The following is a 13627-nucleotide window of genomic DNA, read 5'->3' as shown; positions in this document are numbered from 1 at the left end:
AACTCCACTAACACATTGTTTTGCCGCTTTCACTGTGTTGCCTGACATTTGCATGATGGTGCAAAAACGAGTAAAAGTGCTGACGCCTTACCATGAAACCAGGCACCAAACTGTACTACTAATATTCCTTAACCTTTACTGCCACACACTCGCAGTTTAAAAAAATGCCATTTCATCTCAGAATATCCTGATGAAGCAGTAAACATCATTAATTTTATCAAAGCTCAATCAAAGTCCCATCTTTTTATATTCTGTGTGATGAACGGGAAAAACACACCAAGCACTTCTGCTGCATACTGAATGCACACACGATGGTTGTTTCAGAGGAAAACACTCGACAGTCTGAGTTCAGAGCTAAAATGCCACTTTTTTTTCGTGGAATACAATTTTTACTTGAAGGAATTAATGACAGACAGGCTATAGTTATTCAGATTTAGGTTATTTGGCAAACTTTTTTTTAACCAACACTGTCTTTTCGAGCGAAACAACCAATAGTATTTATTTCCAATGATAAAATTCATGTTTTCAAGCAAAAATGAGAATTTTGAAAAATCTGCTTCTGCTACTATGATCTTGAAAGCTTCCAAATACTTGAAGAATCTGCTGATGAGATCAGTGAGGAAATTAACCAGTATGATGTTTTGATACTATATAATGAAATGTGTCAAAATTTGAAAGACCTACATAATTCAGTGAACTAATATGTTCCAAATGACCAATACACGATGTTTCAAAATCATCCAAGGGTAAAAGATGGACCAGTGTTTTAGTACAATAGTGCAGAAAAAGTTCATTGCTATGGTTTCAGACTCCCCAGTGCAACTAAGCTTTCAGAAACTGCTCTTTGTTAAGCAGTATCAGAGAAAAAATGATCTGAAAAGGCGATTAAAATATTTCGGCTTCCAACTACATATTTATGTGATCTTCTTCATATACTTCAAAGAAAACAACATCTTGTCACAGAGCAATGCAAAAGCAGATGTGAGAATCCAGCTGTCTTAAGCCAGATACCAAAGAGATTTTGCAAAACTGAATGAGTGCTATCCTTCTCAGTAAATTTTGTTTTGGAAAATAGTTACTTTTCAGGAAAAAAAAATGTGTTAGTTATGTTAACATGTTATGAGTTTATTATTGTTATTTTTCAATGAATTAAGTGTCAAAATTTTGACTTTTAATTTCTAATGTGGCTCTTCCAGATTTTCAATATTTTTTAGTGTGTAGAAAGACCTGAAACCAAAAGGTCTGAGAACTGCTATTTTACAGTTTAAATAGCACCATTCTGTAAATTATCTCAATCTATCCTTGTAACAAGTACTTAGTTACCTGCCCTCTGTGTCTCTCAACTAGAAAAATTTCCTGTGTGTTACCCAGCTGGCTTACCTTGCATTCACAATGTTTCCAGCATTCAACTCTACCATTTCTTCAAAACCAATTGCAAATATATCAGTTGGTTTACTTCTTTTATCTACAATTAAGCATCCAAGAAAGACTTTTAAAATATGGCCTTAGTTAAATGGCAACTCCCCTATCCCCAACACAACTAAGATCAACATCAGATCTCATAAAAGTCCATTTTTGTGTTTCAAGTTTAACCAAATTCAAATCAAAGGCAAAAATCCATGAAGGGGACAAAATTACTTTAAATATACTTTCTATTTAGGTGTCCTAAGTTTGCTTCTTTAAGTTTGTTATTCTTAAAGATCCTTAAGTCCTTTCAGAAAGCATTTTGCAAGAACTCTTGCTGAAGTTTCTACCATGGACAGCAGAGAAACAAGCCACTTCTCAAAGGTTAAAGTGAATCAAACTGGTGAGGTAAAGACATTTTTCAGGAAAGGCACAAACAATAAAGTGGTTGGGTAACCATCTCAAACTAGAGAAAACAGTTGAGAGATTTTTTACACTTAAATTTGGAAATTCCTAGGGGGAAGAAATCTAGGAAAATGAGAAGAGTCAGGGGTTTAGGCTGATTGGTCTGTTCTAGCCATTAGCTGTCTCAGAGCTGACAAGACCAAAAAGAACAGAAGCTGCTTTAGATAAGCAAGCCTGGGGGACTTTGGTGGCCCAAGGATTCAGAAATGAGAAAAAATAGCTAGAGGGAGAGCCTATAAGTACTATGAGTGAATTCTGAAAAATACGAAGATAAAAATATTTATTGACTGCTATTATGTGCAAGGCTTATATATGAATCTTCTCATTTACCACACAAACATCCTGTGAGACTGATTTTATCTGCCTTTTACTTACAGACAGGAAACTAAGGCTTTGAAGAAGCCAAGCAACTAGCCAAAGTTCAGACATAAAATGCAGCATGGCACAACTCTGGAACCAAACTGCCTGAGTTCAAATCCTAGCTCTGCCACTAGGATGTGAACCTTGGGCAGGTCACATCTCTTACTGTGCCTCAGTTTCTTCATCTGTGAAACTGGAATAATAACAGTGACTGTAACTGTGTATTAGGTCTGTGATAAGGATTACATAAATAGATGTAAAGTACTTAGAACTGTAGTGTTAGCTGTTATTTTATTATTGCTATTATTACTACTACAACTACAATTTCAAGTTAGGTTCAATGTAAAAGAAAAGGGGCATTTTTTAAAAAGTTTAGGGAAAAGTCCCAGGGTTTAGGGTGTGACTGGTTAAAGATAACTCAAAAGGGAAAATGTGTCTCTCGTGATATTTCCTAGGCACATCACCTTTATAAACAAAACTTGGCAAATATGTACCATTTTAAAAAGGAATTAAAGCTGACTTCAAAAAAGGAAGGCCTCAAATTCATGATTCTAATCAAAATCTTAATAAAAGCGTCCTTAGCTTAATCCTTGTTTCTGGCTACTAAGAGCTTGGTGGCGGAGTCCCCAAACTGAATGACAAGCAAGTTTTTACAAGGATAAATCAGCACTGTTAAGTATAAAGGGCCAACAAATGTCAAAACAAGTTCTGTAAAACTGCTTGTGATCCACCCTGACTACTCTTATCTTAGTAAGCACAGGACTGTATTTGAAAAGTGGAACATACTGGATTTGAAAAATTATCAATTACAAAATAAGCTTGCTTTGTATCAATTTAGAAGAATAAAAACAGAACTAGCATTTCTCATCCATGTGGTTATCTTAAAGATACCTATTTATATATGGATCCCAATTCCTGACAATCAAACATCAAAGAGAAAGTTTTTTTTTATTTTCCCATGATGTCTTCTTATGAAGTAGCAGATAAAGGTCTAGGAATACAAAAGAGCTAAGATTTTAAGAGATCTGATCTGTAAAAACACTGGTCTTCAAATGTATAAATCCCAGTTTCTTCTGTAAAGTAATGCATGTTGTGAAGTGCCACATTTGCTTTATAGGTTAATAATTCATAGTCAGAATTGAGTAATTAAATCCGTTTTCTAGAAAGCCAACCTTGAAACTCCTGGATGCCAGCTAACTTGGGTGCATCAAGAAGCCAATCGGTGAGGGTCTGATTCTTAAAAGCTATGCTGCGAAACTGCTTCCCGCCGTTCACGTTCCACGTGCCCACACACACTCGAATTTTCTTGGGCTTTGAATACTTGTAGAAATTTTCACACATGCTCTTTAGTACTTTAGAAGATGCTAATCAAAAACAAAATACAACAGCATTTTGGCTGCATTAAACCACCGATAGCAACTGATTTTCATTAACTCAGAAATGATGGCTGTAAAGTACAATCATCACTGTCAGCACAAACGAGCCTTGGATACATGCACAGGCACACAAAAAAGGATTAACCTTGAACACAGAGCCCAGCACGATGCCATTAACCAACACAATTGAAAAAAAAAATCAACTCATTAAATACAACAGGCAAAGGAAAAAAACAATTACAAAATTATTGCAGGAACATAAAACGTGCAGAACAAACAGTCCTGTTTCAATGAAACAGTACATTATTTTATGCTATACAGAATTAGACACTGCACATTTTTAGGAATATAGCAACTGACTTTCATACAACTTTCATTCAAGGGCTGGTAAAACAAATTTTATTCCTCCCCAAACAAAAACACTCAAGAACTATTACATTTAGGATTTTAGCTAAGCTAGTGACAGGTGGTTTGATGAATTACAGCTCCCTGACAAAAATACAAATTATGGACAATAATGAGATGACAGAGAATGAAGTCACTACTAAATGCTTCCCATCACAGAGGAGACACCAAGTCCTTGAGGACGTTCTACAAGGTCCTAGAAAACCTGCCCTGCCTTTCTGCCCTCATCTGTCACTCCATCCCTGTTCACTCACTGCTCAGCCTTTGGACCCTCCTTCACACTGCCTGCAACATTCTTCCCTCACCCACTTCAGGTCCTGACTTTCCTGACCACCTGATTCAAATCCGCATTCTGTCTCTTATCTTCCATAGCCCCTCCTTGTGCTATTTTTCTCTACAGCATTTATCGCCTTGTACAAATTATGTATTTTATTTATTTATCCTGTGACTGATCTGTCTTCCCTCCTCACAAGAACAGAACCTACCTAAGGGCAGAAGTGTTGGTCTATTTTATTTGCTGCCATATCCCTAGGGACTAGAAGAGTGCCTGGTACACAGTAAATGCTCAATAAATGATGGTTACATGAAAAAATGTTCAACACATTTTGAATCCTCAATCTCTTCCCTGCCTATTTTTTGACTTCCACGTATCTTTTTTCTTGGCACTTAAAGTAAACAGAACCTTAACAAGACCTCAACCTAAAGACAGAAAATAAGCCTTTAATTGGCAGTTAATTGGTCAGAGGAAAAGGAAGTATAAATGATTCTCATCTTTCACCAAATGATCTTATTTTATTATGATATTATTTTTGGATACCAAGGCACAGCAAGCAGTCTTGAGAGAGAACGAGTGAAAAACGCAAATAACATTGCAGGATTAGAATGAAAATCGTATGACCTGTGAATCCCATGAAAGAACTGCTGATTTAGATGACAAGCACATCCCCCTACTGCTCCCAGGGACAGACATGCAGATTTCTAGCCCTCTTGCTATTTGATTAGATTACTTGTGTAGAGGTGTCCAGTGGGAATGGAAGTAGATTATTTGTTCCGGTCTATTGAAATCGTTAACTGAAGGCTGGCTGTACCTCGATAAAGAATCATTCCCTATTACTACGACTTATCACTGGTCTTTATAACTGAAGTCATTGCCATTGTTACTGCTACAAAAACAGCTTCTATGATCCTTTCTACATCAAAACATAAGTTCTATGAGTTAACAGCTTAAAATAAGTCAGCAAGACAAATAATGAGTTGTGTGAACAAAAATACATTGCCACATTGTGTGAACTACTAAAGTCAGTTTACAAATGGGATAAAAATTTTTTTAAATTCCTAGTTCATTCTTAATCGGTTGGCACCTAAACGTGCAGAACGAAATGAGTCTGTGTTCAAACAGATGTCCATCCCTAAATACCGAATCATTTTAGAAAATGTATTTTATGTGTAACTTAAAAATATATCCAAGTGCTCTCTTTTACAACCTTCTCAAAAAAAAAAAAATCACCAATAGTTTCTCGAAACATTCAGAACAACAACTAAGTGAAATAAATCTTAAGTGATACCAAATCTTAACTGAAGGGAAGATGACTTTTTGGTTAAATTTCAGACAAGAGTTTAGCTTTGGCCCCTTTTGCCACAGATTCAAGTTTAAAGACAAGCTCATAAATCTTGTCCAGAGAATGAAGGCGTGAGATCCCTAAGAACAGGAAAGGAAAGAAAAATAATGACCCTTAGGTCTTATACACTTAACTCTTCTAACTTTGTCAGCAATCTTAATGCTTTTTAAAAGAGTTCAGATCTTATTTTCGTGCTGGTCTTATAGTTACAGAAAATATCTCATCCACAATATGAGAAAATGAATCAATACCTTTTAAAATATTACATGTGAAAGAGACTGCTGAGCCATAAATCTCACAAAGAGTACTCGGACATTAATCCAAAAGAGTCACATATGGGTTTTTTCCATTATCCTATTAGGAATAAGATATAACACTACTAATGTTTGTTCAATGAAATATAAAGTGAAATTAAAACTCCATGAGCTATATTTAACTGGAATGAAGCATTTGCTACAGGAAGACAAAGAGCACTGCATATTTCCTTCTAAATGAGCTACTCAGTTTTCTCAAACAAATTTTTTTTCTCAGATTAAAACATGGTATCAATTTATCCTGTTAGGATCTGAAGGCAAAATAAGAGAAAGTTTCCATTTATTTACAGCTTTATTTATATACAACATCAACTTAAAAAAATAAAGTTGCTTTTATTTATAGATTGATTTTTCTATACTGTACCTGACTGTAATGTCTGTTCAGAAACTACGGATGCGTCAGGAAGAAAACAAAGAATCATTAGTGAAACAGCAAGTTACAGTTGAAGTCTAGAGTGTTAATGACAAAACAGTCTCAGACGGTCTCACTTTTTTCCTTTTGATTTAGTTCAATGACTTTCTTTTCTTCTGATGGCAATAGGACATCAAAGATAAAAATAAATGACAATAACTGATGCAAACCCTCTGCATCTAAGAAAAAGCCGACAGTGACTCAGGGATGTCCAGAGTTTCACAATCAGAAGGTGCTAGGCCTGCTGCCCAGGCTTCTCTGTGTGTATGTATGTGTGTGCATGTGCACATACTTGTAAGGGAGAATATGAATCTGAAACCCTAAGAGGCTGGAGGACATTGAAATATGGAGATACTGCCGTAACATATACCTTTCAGTAGTCTTTCTGGGATTCACCAGTTGGTAAGCACAATCAGTTATAACAAAACATATGCATTCCAGCAAAATCACTGTGCTCTGCAAAATGGTGCAAATTCACACAGCCACAGGGCTTATGGCAAAAATAGGGTTTGGGAACAACACTCAAAACACTTCGGCAATTACGTGCCAAAAAAGATAGGCACCGAATATAAAAACTGTAGCAGAATTTTGCATGTTACATGGTTAAGAAATATTGAATATGTAGAAAATATGGTACTTTATCTTAAAAAAGTCATGAAGTTTTCTTATAGAAATGGGCATCAGGAGGCCTGTGCTTGTAATTGTGAATCCTGGAAGAAAAGGTCTCTGAAGTTGGACGGTAAGCTGTAACACCAGATATGGATGAATATGGCTCATCACACATCTGGTGGACTGAGGGAGAGGGGTGTCTGAGGTGTACGTACACGTGTACATGTGTCTTGTATATGTCTACCCAACTCAGTTCTGCTGGGTGCACTTTTCTGCATTTACCTAGCATTATTGCCAGTGAAATCATGCATAAACTGATGCAGAATTGGCATTATGCTCAGAATGTTCCCTGATATGGCATCCATGTGGGAACAAACTCCCATTCTCAGAAAAAGCGTTATAGTAGAACTGTGCTTTTTTTAAAGGTGTATTTTTCATAGAGTAAAATGTGCAGGAAACTAAAAAACTGATGATCAAGTCTGAGAATTACTCAGGGCCCTCACTTCTTTTCTTTCCTTCAACGGCTTACTTTCAGTTGTTGCTGATTAATGCCTCCACATCAAAGTAGCACAGGTGGAAAGAGGTGAGAAGATGCAAATCAGTGAGTGTCTACTGCTGGAAGCCAGGAGGAAGCCTGAAGTTAAAAGCGGTTGCTAAGATCGGATTCTGGTCTTCAGAGCTTTAGCAGGTTTCAGTCCCCCAGCCTACCCACAGATCCCTGAGGAGGTGACTATAATTAACTACCTCCAGCCCCAAGTGGAATTCTGAAAGAATCCATGATAACCTATTTGACCAAGGAATCACCCAAGAGTACATTATTTGATGAGAAACAATTTCTCCTGCTTGAACAGGGGTAATTGAAAAGTTTGGTTTGGGGGATAACAGAAGAAATGAAAATGTTCAGAGTGCTGAAAAGTTAAAATAGAAAAAAACATAAAACCAAGGAAGTCTAATTTATTAAGTTCTACAATGCATAATACTGAGTTTTCCCATGATACCACTTAATATATGCTCACTGATCTGAGCTCAAATTCCTTTGATTTTAATGAAAGACACAGTGAAAAATCAACAGCCATCCTAAAAGCCATATACTTATGTCAAATATTAAAACTAGGAGTGGTAGTGTCCAATAATAAGCAACATTTTAAATTATTAATATGATTTAATGCTTATTTAAACAATAGCATTTAAAAAGTAATACCAAGTTACAGAAGCCTTTGGTGTGGTGATTAGCAAAATAACCAACATAGGGATGTTTTTCTATATAACTGGGTCATTGAAATACTAAAAGTACTAGCTGAATATTTTAGGAGATCCTGTCTTATATTAAGCTAGCAATACCTAAACCATTTACCCCCTCAATCATAATCTATGAAAGATTATGCATAGGCCTTGGTTTATGGCTTAAAAATTCTAATGATACAAGCATCTTAGAAGAGATAAACTTCCTCTGAAGAATACAATTTTAGAAAATTACATTGATAGAAATCCCTTCCAAAACTATTTTAATCAACTCAATCTAAAAAGTATTTATGTAAATAAGTTTACATTTATCTCTTGGACTTTTGGAAGGAATATAAACAAAATAAAGTAAGTAAAATATAAAGCATGCATACCACGCAAACTTCCAGTAGTTAAAAGGGCTCGAGCTTTGTCAGCTAAATCACTATTTAGAGTATTTCCCAGTAGCAAAACATCGATGGCCTCTTGTTTGGAGCTGTCAAAGAAGTTATTCTGAATTGTTCTGGTAACAGAACGAGCACCATCTTTTAACTTTCCAGCCTGTTGGGGAAAAAAAGCACGGACTTTCATTCTAAATACTGATGTTTTTCCTCAATAGGTCTTTGAACCTAGTTTTATATGACTTTATTGTAATAAAAAAAGACCTAATCATTCTATTTTGAATATCAAATCATCACATTAAAATTCCTCAAGATGTCACTGTTTCTTTTCCTCTTTTGGATAACAGCTCTGCACAGAGACGGAAGAAGCTCTGCGCCACACTGCATCCACTAATGATATCTACAGAGCAGTAAAGTTTAAAATTGTTTACTATAAAGGAAATAAACTGATATGTACTTATTTAAAACAAGGAAATGACTTCTTGCACTATCTTTTAGACTTGGGGATGGATGGGTTGGGTGGGGAGAAGAAGGGGACATAAAGGAGGCTACACCACACTTATGTGTTCTTAGAAAAAATTCAAAGTACTCTAATAGAAGAAAAATAAAATTGAAATTGCCCCCAAATAGCTCGTATTAGTTAAAACTAAAACTGAATATGAAAATGAAGGTCTAGCCTATAACATATAAACTACATTTAGTAACTTTAGGTCATTTTGTTGCCTATGTAAATAATAAAAATCATAAACTTATGCCAGTTCCTAAAGTGAGAGAGTTGATTATTACTTTTAATGAACATATATTTTACTCAGGCATGTTAGTTACTATGAAGATATTCTGATCTTATGGATTTTGATAATTATTAAAAAAAAAACTTAGTTTGCAATATGTAATTCTTATTCTTTAAAGAAATAATAGTAATTTGAAGTTTAAAATGTTACTTCCTTCCATAAAACATATGCAAATGACATTTGAAAAGACACTCACCATTCACATTATCAGGCAATTAATCAAAAGGAACACAGAGAAAGGAAAAGAAAGAGCAGTTCAGATGTTAGATTTTAGTTCAATTCAGGTTGGTATATTTAATACATAAAATTTCCTATCTTTTGTTAGAGATGAAAGACCATTGAAAATATATGTAACCTCTGTACATACACAGTCTTAGTCAACTACAGAGACAAAAAGGCAGAGCACAGAAGAGTATTTTAGGCAACAGCTGCAGAGAACCAGGTTTGAAAGCAAGAATTATGTTCTCTATTCAGAAGGAACACTTGAAAGTTTAACTATTTCAGCTTTTCAAACAAAGGGCCCATTTAAGAAGTAAATATTTGTAAATGTCAATAAAAATTTCTGAGTTGAACAAAAGGAACTTTGCAGGCAAGGCCAATACCTCTGAACAGAGGCATAGCATTTTATGAGACAGAAGAGGAGGAAGATCTGAAAGTTAAAAGAAGACTTGGAGATAATAAATGGTCCTTAAGAATTCCAACTGCTACACTGAAGAGGCTGAATAAGAAACTATAAAAGTGGTAAATGTCCTTGTTTCTATTCCTGGGGTAATTTGAGAAATTGTAAAGATTTAGAATATTAATAAATTCAACTGAGGCCGGGAGCTTTAAAAATTCAATAATTAAGTATAAAAAATAATGAAAAATAACTTAAGTATGTATCCAAAGTCCCTCAATAAGGGCCAAACAGTAGAGTAGAAAGTAGTTTGCAGGTAATACCAGCAATAAAAAAGTAATGATAAGGCACAGAATTATAATTAAGTCCAGATCTCACACTTCGTTTGCAATTTTGACAGCCTCCTTTTCAAAATAAGATTAAAAAAAAAATAACTTAAGCCCTAATAGCATTGGGTTCATAGTGGACCCACAGTGGATAAATTGCCCATTGGTTTATTGTCCATCCAGCATCTGTCACACATCTATTCAACAGTATGAACTATCTAAAGTGCTGGGGACACAAACACAAGTGAGAAAAAACCTTTTATTAGAAGGACTAATGGATAGGATTTTTTAAAAAATCATATTTTTAATCAAAATAAACATTATGAAAAGTAAAACAGACATGCAAGTGAAAATCATTTTAAAAATGTAAGCAGTACATATGTAGGTCTAGTGGATTATCACTAAACAACCAAAGGTCATACATATACACCCTCCAAACCTAGGGAAATAGCTACCTTCACTCAGTCATTAGTATCCAATATAGAAGGAAGTGTCAGAGGACATAAAAGCATGATAAAACAGAATTCTAAAACAGATACCTAAAAAACAAACAAAAATCCTATCAATTTAAAAAAGAATCCATTTAAAGCTTTATTAAAAAAGGAAAAAGAGGATCTTTTACAACATTACAATAGATCTAGATCTACCTTCGCCTTTCCTTCTAGAGCTCCAGTTCCTGCATAAATTTTACTGATTGAATCACCATTCACAGACCACATAGATCGAAAAACTTCTTGAAAGCGAGTCACCAACTGGGGCTTTTCAGCTAAGCCGAGATCTTCCAACTGTTTGGCTAGCATCTAAAATAACAAAGGAAATCTTATATGTATGTTAATACATTAATTATTATGTGACATTTTAAGAACTGCCAGAATGAAACCAAAAATATACAGTTATAGGACTATGGGGGATTGGATTCTGAAAACACAACAGTTTACTAAGCTGTGTTATTTCCCACCATTTCAGTTTCTAAAGTAAGTGCCACATCAGTGAAATCTACAAGCAACTCAGCACCCCCTTATCGTAATAAGAATTTCTTTCTGGCTAAATGATATTATTTTATTAAAATGTCCCTATAAATCAAACAAGTTTACCTTGTTCACCTAAAAGAACTAATTATGCAACAGCATGCATTGGAGCAAAGAAATATTTACCTAGTTTATTTAAATATATATAACTAAATTTCTTTAGTTTGGGGATTTGGTTCTGTAAGTTTGGCTAATTAAGGTCAGAAGACTATGAGAAAAGTAGAGCTGCTCTTGAACTGTTACTAAAATTTAAAAAACAAGTCATCTCTCTGAATAAAGTCACATCAGCTTTTATAGAATAAAATTCATACTGATAATGCATAGAAGGGAGAACCAGTGTAAACACAGCATGCAAAGACTGCAAGGATTCCTAGGCCAGCACAGTTCCTTCATCACAGATCACGGTAGAAGTGTTGAGAAAAGTTACTGGTCTTTACTCTGAATGAATTTTAGCCTTGAAGTCTGGCAGAGTCAGTCTGGCAATGTATAATCCTTATCCAGTCTATTTCTCTTATTTGGAATATAGTCGTAACTTGTGCCTTGCATTTTTCTTAACTCCCCACCACTTGTGTTTTCTTTTATTTTGTCTATCAGTGGAGATACTTATAGAGGGATCAAAAACTAAAATAATATAAAAGAAAACCTAAACTGAGTCTATCTGATTGCCAAGGGACTTACACGAAAGCTATTCTTTGCTAGCATGGAGAATTAAAAAAAAAAAAATTCCAGAGTCTCCTTTATAATTATACCTTTTTTTTTAAGGAACTGGGCAAAATAGTCTTCACCACTAGTAGTCCAGTTTTGCCTACTTTAGCAGTAACTTTTGTAACCAGTTAACCACTTGCTATACCACGGAATATTCTCACACCTAAAAATGAACAGTGGGTACTTAGTCAAGTCAGATTCTGAAAACACCTGTTTAACTTTTAATGAAGATGTTTAAGTATTTCACTAAGTTTACTCTCAGAATCTAACTACATGTATTCAGCCACTTAAGAACAGAACTCAAAACAACCCTGGGCCATGTGACAAACTCCATCCCAATGACCAAATGCCTGCTTTCACTTTTCTTGTCTCTGTCAGATTTTCCAAATAAATTAAAATGATAAAATTCAATGACAGACTTCAAAAAAGGCAGGGTAGTAACAGTTTTTTTAATTGTTAATATTTAATTTTTATTTTGAATACTTTTTTGCTCAGGGTCAATGACTGTATATTGCGAGTAAATGAAGTAGATGTTCATGATAGTAACATTTATTTAGTTGCATGAAAAATATATTTCTGTAGCAGAGAATTCTACACAGCATATTTTCATTTTTGAGATAGAAAGAAGAAATTAACCAATATTCTGGCCAAATCTAAGATGATTTACTAGAGAAAACAAGAACATGTTACTTTCTATTCCTGTTTTTTACAGTATTTGAGAACTATGTTAAGTTCCTATGGAACTAAATGAAGACCCAGGATAGTCCTAGGACCCTAACTATTGCATAATAGGTAAGACTTAGGAATCTCAGCATTGCTTCACAGTTTGTCAAATAGTTGAGACTATGCCTAAATTAGACTGAATCTGATAGATTTAGTAATAAAGAAAAACACTTTGAAAGACTTTGTTGGAGAAGTTGGCTCTCATTTACTTTCATTCTGACAATGACATTTTTCATCTGATCCTGTTTTTTGTAGCAACTGATTTGAAAATGCCATGTAAACTGCTCTGCATAAGACTCTGTCAAGTATATAATACTATTGAGCTGTACGTGTGAAAACAAATCCTCCCCAATTCTGAAAAGACTTTTAAAAGAGAATGAAGGCCAAATATATACATATATATACATATTTTTTCTTTATCCAAAAGACAGGCAAAAGAAGCAATTACTGGAATAGTATAAATAGCACTTTTTTTTTAAGAGAAAGTTAAACGATAGAGGGAAATAGAAGCTATTTAAAGGAAGTAATTAGAACAGATAAAGGAAACATTTAAATGAAAAGGGATGTTGGCAAAAAAAAAAACTAGAAGAATGCCTTTAGCATAACTTCATTTTATGAAAATTAATGAGAAACATAAAATGTTAAAAAAGCAGTGAAAAAGTCATTTGATACAAGTTGCATACACATATTTTAATTTTTTTTTTTTACCTCTAAGCCAAGGAACGCCTGTACACTATTTGTTCTATCAAGACAATCCAAGCAGTTTGTTCGAACTGTACCACTCTGGCATCTGTAAAAATGTGGTGAAGTTAAACAGCTAGTTTGAAACAAAAATAGGAAAGCTAAAACAAA

General features: G+C 34.5%; 1 protein-coding gene across 8 annotated transcripts in view; it reads right to left on the bottom strand.

The window, feature by feature from the left end:
* Nucleotides 1-13627, bottom strand: part of SYNJ1 (synaptojanin 1) — an 81442-nt gene that overhangs the window by 32605 nt on the left and 35210 nt on the right. For all 8 annotated transcript variants that reach the window (XM_010956580.3, XM_045517826.2, XM_010956585.3 and 5 more), the window contains exons 10-14: nucleotides 13484-13565; nucleotides 10967-11119; nucleotides 8581-8746; nucleotides 3402-3593; nucleotides 1381-1465 (exon numbers count right to left, since the gene is read on the bottom strand). In XM_010956580.3, the coding sequence (XP_010954882.2) occupies nucleotides 1381-1465; nucleotides 3402-3593; nucleotides 8581-8746; nucleotides 10967-11119; nucleotides 13484-13565 (678 nt within the window). The remainder of the gene's footprint in view (nucleotides 1-1380; nucleotides 1466-3401; nucleotides 3594-8580; nucleotides 8747-10966; nucleotides 11120-13483; nucleotides 13566-13627) is intronic.

This window comes from Camelus bactrianus, chromosome 1 (genome assembly GCF_048773025.1).
Source record: "Camelus bactrianus isolate YW-2024 breed Bactrian camel chromosome 1, ASM4877302v1, whole genome shotgun sequence".
Classification (NCBI taxonomy): Eukaryota; Metazoa; Chordata; class Mammalia; order Artiodactyla; family Camelidae; genus Camelus; species Camelus bactrianus.
Note: the sequence above shows the minus strand (reverse complement) of the source record. Positions and strands in the feature narration are given on the sequence as shown.